At 32.9% G+C, this 20,384-nt stretch overlaps 1 protein-coding gene across 1 annotated transcript in view; it reads right to left on the bottom strand.

The window, feature by feature from the left end:
- Positions 1–20,384, bottom strand: part of LOC123541000 (uncharacterized) — a 101,962-nt gene that overhangs the window by 20,685 nt on the left and 60,893 nt on the right. The window contains exons 82-113 of the mRNA XM_053545015.1: positions 19,778–19,989; positions 19,362–19,545; positions 18,962–19,085; positions 18,618–18,712; positions 18,098–18,286; positions 17,514–17,694; positions 16,767–16,933; positions 16,187–16,314; positions 15,634–15,880; positions 15,089–15,260; positions 14,617–14,857; positions 14,246–14,363; positions 13,805–13,980; positions 13,131–13,287; positions 12,713–12,913; positions 12,127–12,345; positions 11,759–11,918; positions 10,996–11,246; positions 9,586–9,716; positions 9,184–9,337; positions 8,808–9,023; positions 8,447–8,540; positions 7,825–7,942; positions 6,806–6,954; positions 6,072–6,205; positions 5,070–5,342; positions 2,848–3,126; positions 2,416–2,564; positions 2,036–2,177; positions 1,636–1,739; positions 531–731; positions 203–377 (exon numbers count right to left, since the gene is read on the bottom strand). Coding sequence (XP_053400990.1) covers positions 203–377; positions 531–731; positions 1,636–1,739; positions 2,036–2,177; positions 2,416–2,564; positions 2,848–3,126; positions 5,070–5,342; positions 6,072–6,205; positions 6,806–6,954; positions 7,825–7,942; positions 8,447–8,540; positions 8,808–9,023; positions 9,184–9,337; positions 9,586–9,716; positions 10,996–11,246; positions 11,759–11,918; positions 12,127–12,345; positions 12,713–12,913; positions 13,131–13,287; positions 13,805–13,980; positions 14,246–14,363; positions 14,617–14,857; positions 15,089–15,260; positions 15,634–15,880; positions 16,187–16,314; positions 16,767–16,933; positions 17,514–17,694; positions 18,098–18,286; positions 18,618–18,712; positions 18,962–19,085; positions 19,362–19,545; positions 19,778–19,989 — 5,541 coding nt within the window. The remainder of the gene's footprint in view (positions 1–202; positions 378–530; positions 732–1,635; positions 1,740–2,035; positions 2,178–2,415; positions 2,565–2,847; positions 3,127–5,069; positions 5,343–6,071; positions 6,206–6,805; positions 6,955–7,824; positions 7,943–8,446; positions 8,541–8,807; positions 9,024–9,183; positions 9,338–9,585; positions 9,717–10,995; positions 11,247–11,758; positions 11,919–12,126; positions 12,346–12,712; positions 12,914–13,130; positions 13,288–13,804; positions 13,981–14,245; positions 14,364–14,616; positions 14,858–15,088; positions 15,261–15,633; positions 15,881–16,186; positions 16,315–16,766; positions 16,934–17,513; positions 17,695–18,097; positions 18,287–18,617; positions 18,713–18,961; positions 19,086–19,361; positions 19,546–19,777; positions 19,990–20,384) is intronic.

Here is a 20,384-nt window from a genome sequence, read left to right as displayed (position 1 = left end):
AAGCATTTTAAAGATTGTGTCAAATGATCGGATATGTGCATCCAAGCCACAGCCTGAATTTTATTATAAACTATGTATTCAAGCATGCGGAAACTATACGTTATATTTTTATTTGAAATGCTTTGGCACACATGCTCTAGTGAGTTTTTTTTCACATATACTATAGTAATCACATATAATATGTCATATATTTTCGAACTACCTTTTATGTGATCTGTGAATCCCCACCACACAATATCGTTAATAAACACAGACCCTTCACTGACATGACCGGCTGTGGGCATTGAGTCATCAAAGACAACAGGGGATGTCTCCGCCGATGTTATCAATTTTGCACGGTTGACTGCTTTTATTTTTACCAGATACACGACAAACCTCTGCAAATATAATTTTCCATGACGCAAGATTGAATGCTTTCTTTTTCATTGTAAAACACTTTCAATTAGAATTAATTTTTAACTATATTTATAAAACACGGCTTACTGATCATAATACAAACGTACAACGATTACACCAGATGTATCACTTACTTCAATACTAAGATTGGTGAATCGGTATTCGGTATAGTTTCCAAAAACCTCGACCGTTTTAATTAACGTCTGTGTGTTGGCAGCTGAGCAACGTCCTCCGTGCCAAAGCTCAAGGCTGAATTCTTCAATACCCGATTCTCCATCATGAAATCCCTCCCATTTCATATGGATTTCAGACCTGTATCTTGTATACGCCAAAGCCTGTATTTGATGAATGATAAATAATGCATATTCAAGTTAATCAAGTTTATAGGGTAAAGCGGAATCAAACGCAATTATAAATATCGATTAACTAAAATGGAACCGACTATATTGTTGAAAGAAATAAAAGGAAACTTGCACAGGTAATATATTTTCGTAACATTCAGACAAATTAACAAGTATTTATTGACAAACGGAATAATGGTATATAAAAGAATGACAATTATTATGATGATAATAATACTTCATATGTTAAATTACATTTACTATTTTCATCGATGCCAAAGTAACCATCAGTTATTGTGCTTCACGTGAAGGCAATTTACTCAAGGACTTTACAAACGACTAATCCATACTTGTATTCAAATAGTTTGATATTACCTTATTTTTATTCATTAAATCGGAGTGTGTTTCTTAACATGTGTATCTGAATTACGTTTTACCATAACTTGTCTGTTTAGTTTATTTACCATCATAACATATTTTCATACTTTTTATACTTGTATTAAGATCTAGACTTGATAATATTTTTCCTATTGTCTGTGTCTGCACCAGTTCTAAAGATACTTATTTTCTTTAAATCTTTTTGTTTTGTTTTAGAATTCAATAGCACACTAAGGTTGATTTTTTAATCTGATTCTAAGACTATATATTTCCTTTGAAAAAAGGATCGAAGGCACCTCGAAAAAAGTAGTTAAAATGCTTTTCAAATCTATGGTCATCCGTGATAAATCCTAAATCTAAAATGAAAAGTTCAAGTGTTTGACATGCATTGGCATTTAGCGACACTAACATGCTTTGTTTCTGTTCTGATTCTGGTTGTATTTGTAATTTATATGAGTATATACTACACTGTGTGTTCTGTCACGCTACAGGGTAGTATTTATGAAATATGTCTACATACCATGTTGAAATACGGCCCAGCAGTAATCTTCCCATTCTCTGGTTTTGTTACGTCAACAGTAAAACTATGGTAAGTCATGTTACATTCACCAGCTTTATCAACACCTAAGCAAATTAAAACAATGGATACATTTACTAAACATTCGCATGTAAATTGATATCAAATGTGTAAGATGCTTTAAGATTCTGTTTAAGTTCAGCCCTAAAGAAATCTTTTCATGGTTAAAAATATGATTTTTTCAATTAAACACACAATTGAAGAAATAACTTTCAATGCTCTAAGATGACGATTTGCACAAATTCGCATTATAGCATACATGTTAAACTACACGTTTAATTTCGGTTAACAACTTTTAAGTCAAAAGTGTGCCGTATCATAAATATATATAATTGGAGTGTACCCATAATCCATAGAAAGTATGTTGAGTTTTGCACCAACATCAGGTCGTCTATATATAGGTATGTACTAACTCCGACAGATGTTACTTGATAAACATTAAACAGTTCATGTTTTTCGGTATCTGTTGCTTTCCCACCGTCAACCTAAAATACGTATTAACAATAAGTGACTTTGTACCTATAAAATCATTTTATTTGGTACCTGCACTGGATCTTCGTTTAATTAGGATTCTTTTAATTTAAGCAAGCTAAACGAACCAAATTTCGAATACATATATCTTCAAGTGTATATATTTGTCACTTTCTAGTCCAAACAGATTGCTTAAAATTTTAACACTTCCTTTCAGAGATATAACATCGTCCTTGATACATTCATACTCACATATCTTCTACAGTCCCCGGAAGAAGTGTTTTGGTGGTCAGATATGGCAACGTAATACAACATTATTCCAACGTTTGATGTATATCCATTCCATTGGACATCAAGAGTCTTGTTTGAGTTGATAAAGTCGGGCAGAGTAATAGTTCCAGCTGTTAAAATAATGTTCTAGTTTATAATATTGATCATCTTATCATATATATTATCTTGATCACATAGTTGGTGTACAAATATGCACATTCTACACAGAAATGGCTTAGTTGTGAAGTGAGATCTTATGTGAATCAACCACGAAAATTGATATAATTGAAAAAATTGCGGACCGACAAAATGTTTTAAATGTCCAGTTCTTCTAAATTTAAAAGAAGTATTTGTAATACTACATAAAGGAGAATTTTCCAATTATCAAAATAAGACATAAATATATTATCTCACCAGAAACACCTCCGTCAAAACTGACAAAGAATCCATTGGAAGTTATAGTTGCCGACGCTGAAGATGCGCTAAAGGCTCGTACGGTGAAGTAATAAACAGCAAATCCTGGTTCTAGATCTAGGTCTTTGAATGTTACAGAAGTATTTTTTCCAACGTTTGTAAATGGGACGACATTGTCTCTTGTTTTATCAAAGCGCCTGTCAGATCCTAACGCAACCTCATAATAGGCAACTTCTTGGTCGGGGTCAGTCTCCTCTCCTTCATCGACACCCTTGTTGCCTGAAATATGAAGTGTAAGACTGGTAACATATTTTATTAAATCGTAAGAATAAGTCCAAATGAAAAATGTTTACGCACTGAGTTATGTTTTAAATGATGTCTTTTATTCATTTCCTCATTACTAACAAGAGGGCCAAGATGGCCATATGTCGCTCACCTGAGAAACACACCATAGCAGTGATTTTATGGAAACAAATATTCTGACCAATTTACATTAAGATTGGACCAAATCTGTTGTCTCTTAAGTATAAACAAGTATTTTCTTCAATTTGACCTGGTGACCTAGTTTTTGAGCCAAGATGACCTATATTAAAATCTGACCTAGATTTGATCAAGGCAGCCATTCTGACTATATTTCATCAACCTCAATTGAAAAATGCAGCCTCTTCCGCATACTAAACGTTTTTCTTTGATTTGTCCTAGCGACCTAGTTTTTGACCCCAGATAAACCATATTCAAACTTTACTTTAATTTTATCAAGGCTATCATTCTGACCAAATTTCAAGAAGCAAGAAGATCAGTCTCTACTGCATACACAAGTGTTTCCTTTGATTTGACCTAGTGACCTAGTTTTGACTACAGATGACCCATATTCTACCTTTATGTAGATTTCATCAAGGCAATCATTCTGACTAAATTTTATGAATATGCAGTGTAAACTGAAGCCTCTATTGCCTACACTAGATTTATCTTTAATTTGACCGGGTGACCTAGCTTTTGACCCTAGATAACCCACTTTCAAACTCCACCTAGATTTCATACAGACAAACATTCTGGTAAAATTTCATGAACATATGATATAAAATGCAGCCCCTATTGCATACATAAAGTTTCTCTGTGATTTGACATTGTGACCTAGTTTTTGACCCTGGATAACCCATATTCGAACTTGACCTAAATTTTATCAAAGCAATTATTCTGACCAAAATTCATGCAGATCAAATGAAAAATATAGCCTATATCGCACAAGGTTTTTCTTTTATTTGACCTGGTGACCAAGTTTTTGATTCTGGATAATCCATATTCAAACTCGGCCTAGATTTTATGAAGGTTATCATTTTGACACAATTTCATGAAGATCAGTTGAAAAATACAGCCTCTATCGCATACACAATGTTTTTCTTTGATTTGACCTAGAGACCTAGTTTTTGACCCCTGATAACCCATGTTCTAACTCGGCCTAGATTTTATCAAGGTAATCATTCTGACTAAAATTCATGAAGATAAATTGAAAAATTCAGCCTCTATTGCATACACAAGGTTTTTCTTCTATTTGACCTAGTGACCTAGTTTTTAATCCCAGATAATCCATTTTCAAACTCGGCCTAGATTTTATCAAGGAAATCTTCTGACAAAATTTCATGAAGATCAGTTAAAAAAAATACAGCCTCTATTGCATACACAAGCTAAATGTTGACAGACGACAGACAGACGACAGACGACAGACAGACAGACAGACAGAAAGACGCCGGACATCGAGCGATCACAAAAAGTCACCTGAGCATTGCTGAACTAAAAAGCAATGTTTAAGCGCGCTAAATTTGATTTGGCGTCTGAAAACACATCCGGTTTGAAAAAAATATTTTGCTCATTTACTGTCCTAAAGATAAATAAACGGGACAGTAAGGCTTGCCCCCGGCCCCATTTTGACCCTTACCATTTCATTCCCCTCCTCTATTTTGCATAAATTTAATGTTGGATGTTTGAAGCAACTCGTCTGAAATATTTTTCCATTACAGCTTCTTTTTGTTGTGCACCTACTTTGCAAATGCGTGGCTCTGGGGCTTTGTTTTTAGTGCTCTGTGCTTCCAAGAAGTCTACCCTTACGTTTTATCTTTAGTACTATGAATTATATTTTCATTCACTACATGAACGACTGTCATATAAAATCATGATAATTATTTGAAGCAATCAGTAAACATTTTGCGTATGATTATACCTACCAGTAAGTATTTCACTGACGCCTTTCGATTGACGTAATTTACCAAACCCATCCCAGTTTGCTGAAACCATTGTCCGGGATGACAAAACCTTGAGATCATATCCTGTTACATCTCCGTCATAAACCATGCCAGGCAACATCGGGTTTGAATTGATTGTTACTCCATCTGAGCGTAAGGTGTACACAAACCCGAGCATGTTTCGAACTCTTACAAGACTGTAATATCTTCTACCTTCTTTCAAATCCAGCTGATCTGTCCGTCCGCTTGTGCTAGCTATGTAACAAATAGACGGTTTAATTGTTTGTTTGTTTGGGGTTTAGCACAGTTTTTCAACAATATTTCAGTAGCGTAACTGTGGCCTGTTAACCTAACCAGTGTTCGCCAGTGTTCTGGTTCCTGTAAAAGTACAAACCTGTTCTCCGCAATTAAATGCCAACTTCACAACAATAATTAGATGAGGAAGACGAATTATTTCAGAAACAATGTATTTCTTCAAATCGTCTTGGAGAACATACGCCGCGCCCGGGGATCGAACTCACGACCCTTTGATTTGTAGATGCGCTCTCCCTAGTTAGCAAAGCGAGCGAGTTTAACAAATTGACCGGTAGATAGACTAAAGGCATAAATAGATACAGGGAATTTTTTTAGTTTTTGAGAATATTGCATATGTCTCAACGAGATCAGACTACTTCTATATTTAAAGAAGCACGTAGCCCGAGTAAAAAAGTAAAGATTCACTTTGATGTTACATATAATCCTTATTCACTAAAAAAACTAACATAAATCCTTTTTAGTTTATGTTCGTTAATGAAAAAAAAAAGCCTAAAGTGTGCATAATATAGATAATATTTCACTGATAAAGCAAAAGTAGTATTATTAAAGTAAAATAAAATGTTATCGCATATGCAAAAGTACCCCTTCTTTGATTAATTTCATTCACAATTAGCAAGAGTTACCTTCCTTTTTAACGCGTAATTACAATAAGCGCCATTATACACTTACTATACATATCTATAAAATGTTGCAGGACAGTCCCATCTGTTTCTTCAACTGACCACTCGAACTTGACGACTGGGCAAGGATCACCCGAAACGTCCCATTTCGCCTCGATGGAATTTGTATCTGACTGGAATTCTCTGGAATTATATGATTCATACCATGAACATAACATGCGTTGTATGCAACATTATCTTTTAGTGTTTAATTGTGTAATTAATCCGAGTTATTAAATCTGTCTTAAGAGGCAAAGAGTGTAACCGTTTGTTTTGCGGCGCTTACAAGAGGTGAGTCGTTTTCTTCTCTCTCGAAAATGTTGAACATTAAGTCCCTATGAACATACGTCATTATTATGATTTAATGGCATTTAATTGTTATAATTAATTAAGAAAATATATTTCTTACCATTTTGTAAGATAACTTTCGATAATTTTCATCTAAAACAGTAATGAAAATAATTTAGTTTAAAGTTTAGAAAATATTACTCGGAAATGCATCTCAAGCTTGATTACTAAAATAAAAAAGTGGAAAACAACAGGTCGCCCAACACGACATAAACGAACATGTTGCAGGCTCAGTTTGATTTAGCATGTTTGGGTGCAAGCTACCGTCCACGCCATCTAGCCCCGGGATGAGCAGAACGCAACATTTACACATGTTATAAGTTCAAGATATAATTTAAGACATCCGCAGATGTATTCATACGGCGGTGCACATGGAACCTTTAAGAAGAAACTTACACATCCCCGACAGAATGTTGGTTTGCATCATATATACCAATATGTTCAAGTGGAGGTAAGCCTTGACTTAAATATGACAAATAAACACCATTTGAATAGGCGCTGGTTGTAAGCCCTGCGAAGTTGGAAGCTTTAATTGTTGCAAACACCTATAAATATAGTATAACACATATGCTGATATCTTCTGAAATGAGCAAGAAATGTACATTGAACTTATTCTATATACCGTCTAACACAAACAGCCGTAGATTGTTTATGTGAATTAAGACAAAATTACATGAGAATATTCGTCGCATGACAAGTGTTTGTCATAATTTTAGAAATATCTACAAAATGAATGTTAAACACACATCTGACAGTTTTCTTGTAACATACATGTACACTTTTTTCTGAAAAGTTGCTTATTTCTGGATTTTGACAAATTAATTAAAATTGCCAGTACAATTATAGGTCATGGTGTTCGTTTTAAGTTTATTGCAATCTGTAATTTGTACAAGCACACAACTACTAAAGTATGCTAAAATGCGGAATCTTAAATCATGTTGTAAATTTAAGTTAGCCAACATTATTTATGTAACTTTTGAAGTAGATAGAAACATTATATTGTCTAAACAATAGACTGAAAATAGTCTCATTCCATTTTTAGTAAAAATGCCCAACTGTACAGTCATTATTATTAAAACAAACTGTATAGACAGATTATATCTGAAATTTATTTATAGATCCACAAAAAAATACAGCTATATCACGGTGTTCTTTTGTTGAAGACAATAAATGTCATTTGGTTAGAATTTTAGCTAAAATTATCCCCCACTCCTCCCCACACACCTCCTCCTCCAAATAAAACGTGAAAAATATGTTATTTTTACCTTTAAATTTTGAAAGAATAATTCAGTTCCGTTCTCAAGAGCATCATTTGTTATAATGAAAGTTATATGTTTGCCATTTTTGATATACATGGCCCTTCCGTTATCAAATGTGAAATATACCATTTACGTATATCTTGCTTTTTCTCTTACCTGTCGCAGTCCTTTTAAATCTATGTTTTTAACGACATAGTGATTGAGTTCCGAAGATAAAGGTATGAATGGCGATATCTCTGCTCCTCCCGGTGATGTTCCAATAGCAAGTTGGTATCTATAAGCAATTAATATGTCCAGTTATACCGTATAACGGGTATTTTTTTACCTGCTGCTATTTTTTACTATTTTTTTTACGACAATATCAGATTCGTAAAAATTGGCCTCGTATAAATTCGCTACATAGAGTCAAATGAATTGGTAAACCTTGTGATTTCGTAAATTTTAAAGTCGTATAAAATACAATCATGTGTTTTACCCCAAATCCGTAAACTTTTACAGCAGTAAAAATTACAGGTTATACGGTACTGTTTTACAATTTTATTTGCTTTAAACATATGCTCATAATAATGTAATGCACTTTCTATATATCAAAGCCCAATGTCCAATGTTTTTCATTGGAAGTAATTCCAAGTAAATAAGATGATAAGAACTTAACTTATATCTATGTAATAAAAAAATGAAAAAGAAGTATCTACTTCTGATGCATACAGATACAAGACAGATTACATCGCTGATATTATTTAGGAAATTAAAACAACATATTCATGTGGAAACCTACTCCGTTATTTCAGATTCATCATCACTAAAATGCGTCCAAGCCACACCAAGATGCGTAAATGCTTCTGTGCAAACAGCATCGATTTTAAGACATTCTGAAACATAGAAAACTATTAAATATTAAAACTGAAAAACAATACTTTTTCATTGTGGTTAACTGCAAAAATACTACCTTTTCATTACATGTATATCACAATACGTGTTATTACAACTATATACGTGCATTGCAAGGACTCACTTGCAATCACAAATGACAAGGTGCCTTAACTTTCGCATTTATAATAAACAGCTAGAAAAACGAGCACCTTATATGGTTAAATGTTCAAAATCTAATGTTATTTATCAATTGTATTGCTAATTACCTTCTTTAGACGAACACGCCTTTCTGTTCATTTCAACAGTTTTGTCGACATCATTTGGATTAACTCTCGCTACACTAGACAATTCAACAACAACTCCAGGAGATGGTGGAGTATTGTCCACTACAATAACTTTGGAGTATGCTCTTACTGACAGGCCGACTCTATTTTCTGCCGTTACAGTTGCATATATCTTGTCGTTATGATCTTTTACAACATCTAAAATATAAAAAATAATAATTTGCTATCAACTAAATTAATTACATAGCGAAAAAAACATTACTAACACATTAAATATGGGCAGAAGATATCAATATCACTACATATGCTTCAACCTGTCTATAAAGAATATTGCAAGGTAAAACACAACTGTACTTGCCTTTTGCAGAAAATCTGGTTATTTGTCCTGGTATTTCTTCAGACAATAGTAAATCATCATATCCTTGTTTTGAACCGAAAGTAATGTAATACTTTTTTATTTCACTTTCCTTGTCCACAAATCCAGTCCAAGTACACTCGATTACAAAGTGGCTCTGCAATGATACAAGGTACCATTTTAATAACACATGGACAATGATTTTTTACTATAATGAAGATAGTGTTTGCACAATTTCCCTCGTTAATACCAGATTATCAATTTGTTAACATACATTATTGATTTTGCACTTTGTGTTCCGGACTGAGGACTCTGTTCTGTCTCTTAGTAATTTATTCCTTACTGTCAAAACTCATTTTCAGATTTGAATATCTTATTTTTTTCTTTTGTTATTTGGTATACTACCTGAACAAACTTTGGACATTCCACAGTTCCTGCCAATGGTGCAATGTTGTCTTGTACAACTGGTGGAGACACAATCATTTTTTCTAGCCCAGCCTTGTTTTTAACTCCAACAGAGACTAAATTCGTAGTACCTTTGAGAGAATCTGAGACTTTTAATTCAATATACATGGTATAAAAAATAATTTCAGTGTAAGATCATCCATTATCTTACAGCATATTCATGCTAAGTGATCTCACATGCCACCCTTCAGTTCAAAATTAGAATTAAAGCTGTTATGGAACAGGATTACTAAATGTAAATTACCATGAAATGGGCACAATACACATAACTAATTAATATGTTATATGCACGTGCGTTTCAATGATTTTAAACCTATTTTTTATTGCAAGAATCTTTGCCACCCTTTTAACCGACATATTAACCTAATATTAAATTTTATACAGAAGCCATGAAATTAGTATAAATTGACAAATAACACAATTTTTGACACATATATAGCAAATTCATGTAACGAATAAATGCATAAAAGGAATTCCAAAATTACAATAGCTAATTCCACCATCTGTCACTGAACATACCTTAATTCCAGTAATCATTTTAATTGCTATGATTATATAAATTTGATTATGGAAACCTTGAAACTTAATTATCATTTTTATATTTGTTTCTTCAACTGCACAGTTTGTTCTACGTTTGGTGAATACATTCAACAACAACAAAAAATGTATAATGCATTATTAATAGGCATCTTGGACCTTCTGAGATTCCTAAACTTACTTATCTTAATTATCATTTTAAATAAATAAAGTTAACGTAATTGTGCATATGGTACTGCAGTCTCTATCTTATCTGAAATTAAATTATAAACATGCAACTGATACAATTTTAACTACTATTGAATATGTAAGAATTTAGAAATCACATATAATATGAACGCTTTTGCAAAAAGAAAATATGTGGGGCTGTATTGAATATCTTAATCTATATCTGTAATATTAGCAGCTTAAGCAATTTTGATATTTATTACAGCTGCGAAAAATAGCAAATTTCAAACATTAATGTAAATTGTTTATGTCTTTCTTAAACACTTAATTTAAGTAATTTAATTTGACTGCAAAGCAAACATATACATATTTTTCTCTAAATCATTTGAAGACTGGCTACAACATTTGCAATAATTGCGTATGTTCAAAATTAATGAAATTCACCTGCTAAATAGCTCATCATAATGCACATGCATTACGGGTTTACTTTATTAATTTTCATTGTTATTCAAAGATGACCGTCGGTGAATTCAACATCGTTCATTGACAAAGCCAACCATTATATAGGCTGGTATTGCTACTAAATATCCATTTTATACTGTGATGTGAATACAACATAGGAACAGTTAAGTTTCATAAACCTACCAGCAAGTGCGGGCCTAACATGTCCAACCGGTAACGTGCCTTCGTTGTCTGATGAAACATTTTGATATGTGCGGTTATATATATCATCCGCATAGGGAACTGAACCAACTGAAAACCAAGTAGTGTCTATATTGTCGCTGCTGTCTTTGAACAAATGTTCCGAATCCGAGAAATTCCATGTTGCCGCTAACACTGACTGGTCCTTTTGATATATAACGACGTCGGAATCTTGTGCTGTCGATTTTGATAATCTGAAAGCATATGTTCGAACTTGTGTTTATTTACATGGACAATCAAAATTGTTTTAGCAAACATTTTGCACTTATTATTACTTTGAATGGTATCAAATATAATTGCTATTTATATTTTCCATAAAATTATACTCAAATTGTACATTGTTTAATGAACACAACAAAAACACACACCATCATCACTAAGTGTAGTTTTCGTAGTACTCATAACCTAAATTGATTAAATACTGAAACAGTTTTATCTCATAATGAAATGACTATAGCTCATTTAAACAATTTCAAAATTAGAAACGTTTTTGTTTAGAAACTGTATATAAAATAGTAAACTCAATTCAAGTCGTTATTATGGTGTACTTGTACATTAAGTTAGCCATATAATTAACCTACTTAAAAATTGTTACTACAATCAAGTTGAATTTTATAAATTAAATACAAATTCTTCATTTAATAATTAAAAAAAAAAAAAAAAAAAAAAAAAAACCATTGATCTAATTGATTTAATAAAATTTTACTTATTAAACATAATGTCCGGTGGTGTTGTGTCTACAATGAAACCATTTGTTGTCGCTTGTAGTATATCGCCTTTGTTTGTCGTAGCTCTAAGTGTTGTGAAATAAGTTCCGCCATGATCAAGATCAACAACAGTTTGAGCATATCCTGAACTCGTTAAACCTAGATAAAAATCACTCGATGCAAATTCAGCTTTAAAAAAATCACTTACTTCTTTCTAATGATTAAAAATTTATAATGCTGATTAAAGGCAAACGTAATCCTTAATTGTTTCTATAAATGATAACAACTCTTGCTAGTTTGCTTTATTTTCTATATTAGTTTTAATCATACAACTGAGGAAATCAAGGTATCAATGAGAACATTTTACCATTGCCAGAAACATCATCTTCTTCATTATGTATTATTCCATCCTCAAGATACGGCTGCACATCCTCGGTACCAGGCGAAGTACCGATAGCCCAGTCAAACGCCATTATACCATGTAAACTACTTTCAAAACCAGAAAACCGCATTGTAACGGTGTGAGCATCAGCCTGATAATCTATGTCATCCTTCAAGTGTTCATACGGACCGTCATGGACAGTACCTTTGGAATAAAGTAGCAATCCTTAGTTTCAGTAAACAACTTTTATTGTTTGTGTGTTTGTTTGTTTTGGGTTTAACGCTGTTTTTCAACTTGTTAATCATTACGGACAATATTAGTTTTGAAGAAAAAAAATAAAACAGAAAGATATTGCAACACTTTATCAAATCAAATACATTTCCTTCCCCGTTTAATCTTAACATAAAATGTATTGATACTCCTTAGTGGTCAACAAATAATTCCAATAGCACGAAATAATTACTTAACTGTTAACGGAGATGACATGTTTACATACATAATTTTTACATTTTCAAATTTATTTTCGGCGTATTACTTTATTAAACGAATAATTTGCTTTTGTAATATCAACCTGTCACGTCTTCAGGGACAACAATAATAGGTGATGAGTTCGCTACAGTGCTCCAAAGTCCTGCCCCATTTCTCGCTTTCAGGGACACATAGTAAACTGGTTCAGTGGATCCGTCTGTATCCGTATTGTTAAGTGAGCATGGCAGATATGCACTGCTAGATGATATCTCTGTCTCTGTCCAGGGAAGAACATCTGTTGAACCTGTATTATTACAAGTAAATATCAAATACAAACCTTGGAATACTTTTGAAATATTGCACAATGCAATTCCTGATAATTACAGTGGAATAGAAACAATGCTATTGTTTCTTAAGGGACGTTTACTCCAACGACTATGTAGTAAAACAAGAACAACATTATACCAAAATACTTCATATCTATTAAAACCCTTTCTTTTGTTTGTTTTAAAAAGCTGTACCTTTAGTTGTTCCCACAGAATACTGAATTGCATTAATTCCACTTTGTGGATCACTTGCTGACCAACATACTTTAATTCCGTTATGATCTGACTGATATACATAGCCATCTATCAAATGTTCCAGTCCAGATAATACTCCAACCCTTATCCAACTTATCTGAAAATGAAGATTTAGCCATACAATCATATAGGGGTTCATGTAATGTAGATAAAGAAACAGCGATTATATACAATAAAATACTAAAACCTATAAGAATATCGTTTTGATGCATAGAATGCAATCGAACAGAATAATAGCAGAATCAGCTTGATATAGACGGTTCGTAGTAATGAAACGGGCAACACCCCTGGCCATTACTATAGCCATTATTAGAGTATGTACCAATGCCGCATTGGTTACATTAGTTTAAAATGCATGTGATGAATGCAATAATTCAAATATCATACAAAACCAATGACTATCAATTTATAATAAAAAAGATTCTACATTAAAATCCCAGAAAAGATCCATTCAGGGTATAAAACATCCAAATGTGACGGAAGATATGACAAAAGGCGACGCAAATAATCATTTCAGTTTGCTACACTTAAAGTTAACACATACATGTTTAGCATTGATGTCAGCGGATTATGACTGAAACATTATGTATGCAGATGTAATGCATTATACAAACCTTTGGTGGTGTGTTTTCTATTATAAATCCATTTGTTTCGTAAGTCGAAAGTAGACCAGCACCGTTAATTGCCACAAGTCGTGAAATATATCTGTGTCCGACCGTGAGCTTTAAACCGGACTTTTTATGCTGTGTTGCGTTGACATCACTAATTTCAATCCACTTACCCTTTGCACCTGAAATATAACAAAATAGTTATAACAGTGTAGGAATTTCTTGTATGCAGTTTTTCAATACTATACTTGAATTGAAATTTTAATAATACTATATTTTTCTGCTCGATAGAGGAATTTCATGTAAGACAAACCCAAATTTCAAGGTACTTATTCTATATTGAAAACAATGTAGTGACGTATATTTATTATCACATTTAACTGAAAATACCATGACGCTAAGAGATGTACTGACCAAGTTTGTAATTACACATTTCTATTATAATACCTGGATAAAATTGTCGTGTTGTTCCATGTTGTTGCTCATGTAGTTGGTACCGTAACTGTTTAATTCCTGACTCAGGGTCGTAAAATTTGAAATTAACATGCACCTCAGTTGCATTGACCTGTAAATGCACATGTTACCGCGAATTACGTAAAAAACAAATAAATAATGTTCTAAAAATATAAAACATCACAAGACGAGATAAAAATATATAAGCAAATTGAAACAGGTTTTAAAGCATACAGGAGAGCTGATATTGAAAAAAAATACCATGAGAGAATGGTTATACTTTCTACACTAAAACAAGTATAGACACTTTGACTCAAATAACTTTTTCCCATATTATCTTTGAAAAATCAAGGTAAATATATGACCTGGAATTCTATGTCTTTGCCGCTGACCGATCCATCATTGAGATGTTCAAGTAATGGTGATGTTAGATCAACTATAAAACCGTCTGTTTCCGTTTCAACATCATTCAATGCACCATTGGCAGCTTTAACAGTGCTTTTGACTTCGTCGTTATGGTTCAGATGGAAATTTCGCCATTCAGCCATTTTAGAGTGTTTTCCAAATTTGGACCATTCCTTAATTGTAGCCCAGTCGCTGCCATGCCTTCGAAAAGTATATTACTTAATGTAAACAATATGCCATTGAAAAGTATTTTACTGATATGTGTTTGAGATATTTTGAGCGACAATAAATTGTAAAATTTTGTTGGAGATATGGAACACATTCTTTATAAATTGCAAAATGATTCAAATAAAAGATTTACCTGTTAAACAATTCGTCATAGGTAAAAAGAGAATCTAACAAATCCAATAAAAATATTAATGTCAAACGAACCTTCTTCTTGCAATCTGAACGTCATATTCCCTAATGCCTGACTCTGGATCATAAAAATGGTCCCACTGTAACTGCACCGTTGATTTTGATGAACTGTATTGCACATCGGTTAGATTGTTAATATTTCCATCCACAGCTTTCCCCTTAACGGGTTTTGTCAGGTCAACACGCACTAATAATGCATCAATAAGATATTTAAATTTATTCGAATAAAATGGCAATCTGGTCAGCTATGGAATATATTAATATATATACGGTTATTTATTACATACCTGGTGATAAAATATTATAAAAAATACTAGAAGTATTATATCCCATATTTTTCTCTACAAGGACACATACCGTTTTGCTTTCTCCCCGGTTTTCCAAAACCATGTTGAAATTAGTATTCATTGGCAGTGACATATGTGCTATTTCAAGCGAACACCATGCATTTGAATAATGAAGCCATAGTTCAAATAAACCATAACCACATTTTTCTAAGGTATATTTTATCTGGCATTTCATCTACTGGCATCCTAGTAGGATATCAAAGATAGGTTTACCTCCGTCTGATGTTCCTGAAATATTCTTCTGGTTGACAGCTCCGTTATTTGCCCAGACAACGGGATAATAAACGTTATTGTGAATCAATGTCGAATTTTCATCTAAAGACACACAATAAGAATGTTCTTGATGTTTAAGTGTTTTTAACTCCGCTATGTCGGTAAGTCCCGCAGATGTTCCAACTCCTATTTCGTAGGATGAAATTCCTGACTCCGGATCATAAAAACCATACCAATTCAAACAAATCTATAACAAAAGCAATAATTCATTCCATGATTTTATTTTAAAACAACAGAATTCTGTCTGAAAATTCATAAATACATCAGTATTGGTACGCGTACTTAAGAATACAGTTTATATTTTAGATATTTACAGGTTGACAAGTTTCCTTAAGGTTTAATACGTTTTATTACGAGAGAGATCCATGCATATTTTCAAAGCTGTTTTATTTTTGTCACAGATTTGTATTAGTTGTTTATATAAATAATGAATTGACGGGTAACATGGATTTATTCAAGTCATATGCAGTACTGTTGTTGTCACAGTGAATACCTGTTTCGAATATTTTGTAAACTGCAAGTCATCCTTGAATAAAGGACCATCGTATACAGTCCCAGCCAAAGGCGGACTGGCATCCACAATAATAGCTTGATCAGCTCTCCCCACAGAATGTAATTCAACTGAAAAAAATTAAAGATATCATAATGAAGAACCCGAAAAATCTGAACTTAGTTTTTTAGCCTAGCTAATAATCCTAGTGTTACTGTGTTAATTCAGTTGACAGACAATATAACTATAATCCGGGTTTTATTCTTTAGCCAATGTTTGAGGTGACCTTATTAAAACATCCCATAAGTCCTGCAACCCTAGTCATCAAAACGACGGGAAAGTAATTAATTTGTTTGTTACGCACAAAAAAGAATGCAGTAGTGGTATAAAATGCAGTGACACTAGTTTTGTCAACTGGCCGCCATTATGTCACCGAAATACTGTTGAAAAAAGGGGAAAAGAGCCAAACCAACCAAAGTAAGACAGTGTTAACTGTAATAAATAAATAGATATATCATAAATACATAACCAGTCTATATTAACAAATATTGAAATGCTATAACAAATGAAATGCAATACCAACCATTATTTGTAACACGTAAACGAATCCAAGCCGGGATGCCATCTGGAATATGGTGTGTATAATTAATGTATTGTGACTTCGGTCTTCTTGTCCATGACAATAGCTCACAGTTTCTGGGGTTGTCTCCGATACACAATTCAACAGAGTCAAGACCAGATTCAATGTCCCTACATAGCATATATTTATTGACAAATCATTTGTTTGATCATAAATGGTTTTATCTAATACAAAATATGGAACTAGTCATTTAATAAACCGGAAAAAACAGTCTATTAGTCAGATTATTCTAGCCATGTTATGTTTCCAACACAATGGTCTCCCCTTTGAGCATAGAGAGATCTCTACCACCAAAATTTCATCAAGATCTTCATAAATTGTTACTTTGATCATTTGCTAGCAGATTTTAGCTACATTGTTATTGAAACTTTTCAGAGATTAACTCTGACACGGGTAATGAAATAAAAACCATAAATTCGGATATAAGAAAATTAAATTTCATTTCAACGGTCATATGATTTTCATGGTCACGTAGCACTTGTGACGGCAGTGATTACAGTAGCACTAGGAAAGATAACTGCCACTGTAAGTTTGCAACAAGTCTCATAAAGTTCAGCAACGTTCAAAAATTGGATCAGCTCAACCGACACACCCTGTTTGTGAAAGTTACGTTTATTTATTGCATCACACTAATGACCGTCACATGATAATGTTTTGACATCATTTCAGTAGTAAGAAGTTAACGCTTACGTAGAGTTATGTTCTGCAGATAACATATAACGATCTTCGTCATATTTGATATCAAAAACTTCATACACAACAGGATTGGTGATATCAATGATATAGGGTACGCTATGGCAGATAGTTGTTGCTAGTGGCCCTCCGTATTCCACCTTATTTATTGCCCTAACTGTCAAGTAGTATTTCCCGGCTGGAAAACAATGAACTATTTTAAGATACTGAGGTATATATATATATATACAGACAATTTATAGAAAATAACTTTTCCTATAAAGTTCAACTTTAACGAGATTCTGGTAATATCATTATATGATTGCAGAAATATTGTCAAACTTCAATCAACCCTGTCGGTTAATTAGGTGGCTATATTAACCACTTAGTATATTTGAATTGTCTTACATTAAGGGTATGTTGGTGCTGCTTTATCCATTTTCTCATATGAAAAGACTAAAGTCTGCTGCTATTTCGCTTATTCTATTTTCTATTCTATACCTCAAAAGGGTCGTTTTAATTTCACCTTAAGAAAACATATCAATTTAAATTGCTTATGTGGCGATAAACAATAATAATTATGATAAAGTAATAATGCCTACATTCAAGTGGAAAAGGATTATAATCCGCCGTGGCAGTCATAATTGCCATGTTTGTCCATTGTGATTCGTGCATCAAATGCTTATGTGGATCATGGTGCGGGTGAATAGAGTCTTCACATATGTGTCTTCCAACTGCCAATGCATACGCTCTTATACCAGTTTCATCATCGGTAATCCCGTCCCAATTTCCTGTAATATAAGAATACTTGTATGATTTCTATTAATTTCATCGATTATATAACATAAAAAGACATAATTATGTAACATATAGCATCAATATACTTATGATGCATAAAAAACATATATGCAAAAATGAAAAACGAATATGGAATAAATGGTTTTGATATATCACCATTTTAATTAGTCCATACATGAATACACAAAACCTTAGCGCACGATTGACAATAATGTTTGTTTTTACATTAGTTAAAAGAGATCAAAGACATTCATTGACAGTGGTATAAGCACGAATGTTTTGAACAGATGTAATCAAATGTGAGATGTATTTTGAATTGCATACCAGCAATGTAATTGTTACTCCTTGTATACTTGAGATCTAATACAGGCTTGTCTCCATTAAACACCGTTCTGGATCCTTCGCCGTCAATAATGGTTCTGTTACATGTTTTAAAACATTACAATTATTATTAACACGATAAAACAATTTAGAGTATCCGAAAAGATCCATGTTTATCAATATGATTATATTAACTTTGAAACCTCGACTCGAACATCCATGCGACTACAGATGGACACAAATACAAAATGTGCTGCTTAAGTAAGAAATACAAGAAATAAATACAAATTACAAACACATTTTTGAAAACAAAAACATTTTAATAATATGTACTTTGAATACTTTACCTGTGATTGAGTCTTTTGGAGTAAATACCAATACAGAATCTGTTTAGATCAGGCCGGTCAGGTGGAATCAAAGAGAGGCAATCATCAATGCTCAATGAATCCCGTGAAGAATTGACGATAGGTCCTGAAACCAGTATATGTTTGAAGAGGTATTATGGTAAAATGAGTATTGTAAAACACGGGTACTTACGAGGTTGGGTGGTGACTTAAACATCATAAAGCATGTACATCGTTAATTATTTGAAATTAAGAATGTATAATATACTACAAAAGGATTAATAACAAAACATACTGATTCTATTTTTACCCTTAATAAGTCTTCAGCTATTTAAAAAATATCGTATACATAACATTACTATTATTATGAGTTATATACAGGCTATTTAATAAAGTACTATACCAGGTTCTGGACATGTGTAATCTGTCAATATTCCAGCGCTTGGAATGATAGACCTATAGCCCAAAACATTCTTGAGGTCTGTATTGACAAAATGGAGTCGATTGTGCTGTAGGTTGAGGTCATTATGGTTGACCTCAACAGAATGACCACTAGACAAACGCTCAAAATGACTGAATAGACCCGACTGAAATAAAACGTATGTATTAGAATCCAATTTATTCGTTTGTAATAAAGTGAATGAATATTACCAACCGATTATAACTAACTGAGCAAGAAATAATAAGCAAAATACGATATATATAATTATATATCAAAACCTGTAATCTATACCTAAATCCTGTGTAAAGGATGCAAGGGATATCTCAGATCTTGATTCGTCAAAACTAAACTGGATAAGCGTGATATAAAATCTTTACCTGTGCCAATGTATCATCAAACTGACGGATTGATCGAAGAAGTTCACAGGTTCCCGCTGGACTGTAATCGTAGTTGAAACTAACGCAGTGTCCAAGAGCTAAACATGTTTGTGCACAAGAAGTAGCTGTTGGTATTTCGTTAAGTGTTTTGATTGGAGGCGAAACAAATTTTCCGTCTTGTAAATCTGAGAACTGTTTTAACGGATCACCACCTAGGACATTAAGGAAGTTATCTAACTTTAATCAATGTGTATATATCAAACATCAGTTTAATATACACCGGATAGATGGGAAAGATTGGAAAGAAAGTCATAATTATGTATCATTACCATTATTCATATGTTCTGGGGCCCGTAACACGATACTTACTTGTGATAAAGTTGTTCAAACTATATAACTTAGGAGTAAACTGTGCGAAAAGCGGTTTCACAAAACGTATTTTGACAAGGTTCGAATTTACGACAAGTCCTAACCTAATGCGAATTTAGACCATGACTTAGGATAATATGCCGATAGCCTATGTTTCTATATAGAGGTTGCAATTAATACTTGAACATTTACCCGTATTTGTTCAAAATTTCAACGTAATACAAACAACAACAACAAA

The sequence above is a fragment of the Mercenaria mercenaria genome, chromosome 1 (assembly GCF_021730395.1).
Source record: "Mercenaria mercenaria strain notata chromosome 1, MADL_Memer_1, whole genome shotgun sequence".
In the NCBI taxonomy this organism is placed as follows: Eukaryota; Metazoa; Mollusca; class Bivalvia; order Venerida; family Veneridae; genus Mercenaria; species Mercenaria mercenaria.
Note: the sequence above shows the minus strand (reverse complement) of the source record. Positions and strands in the feature narration are given on the sequence as shown.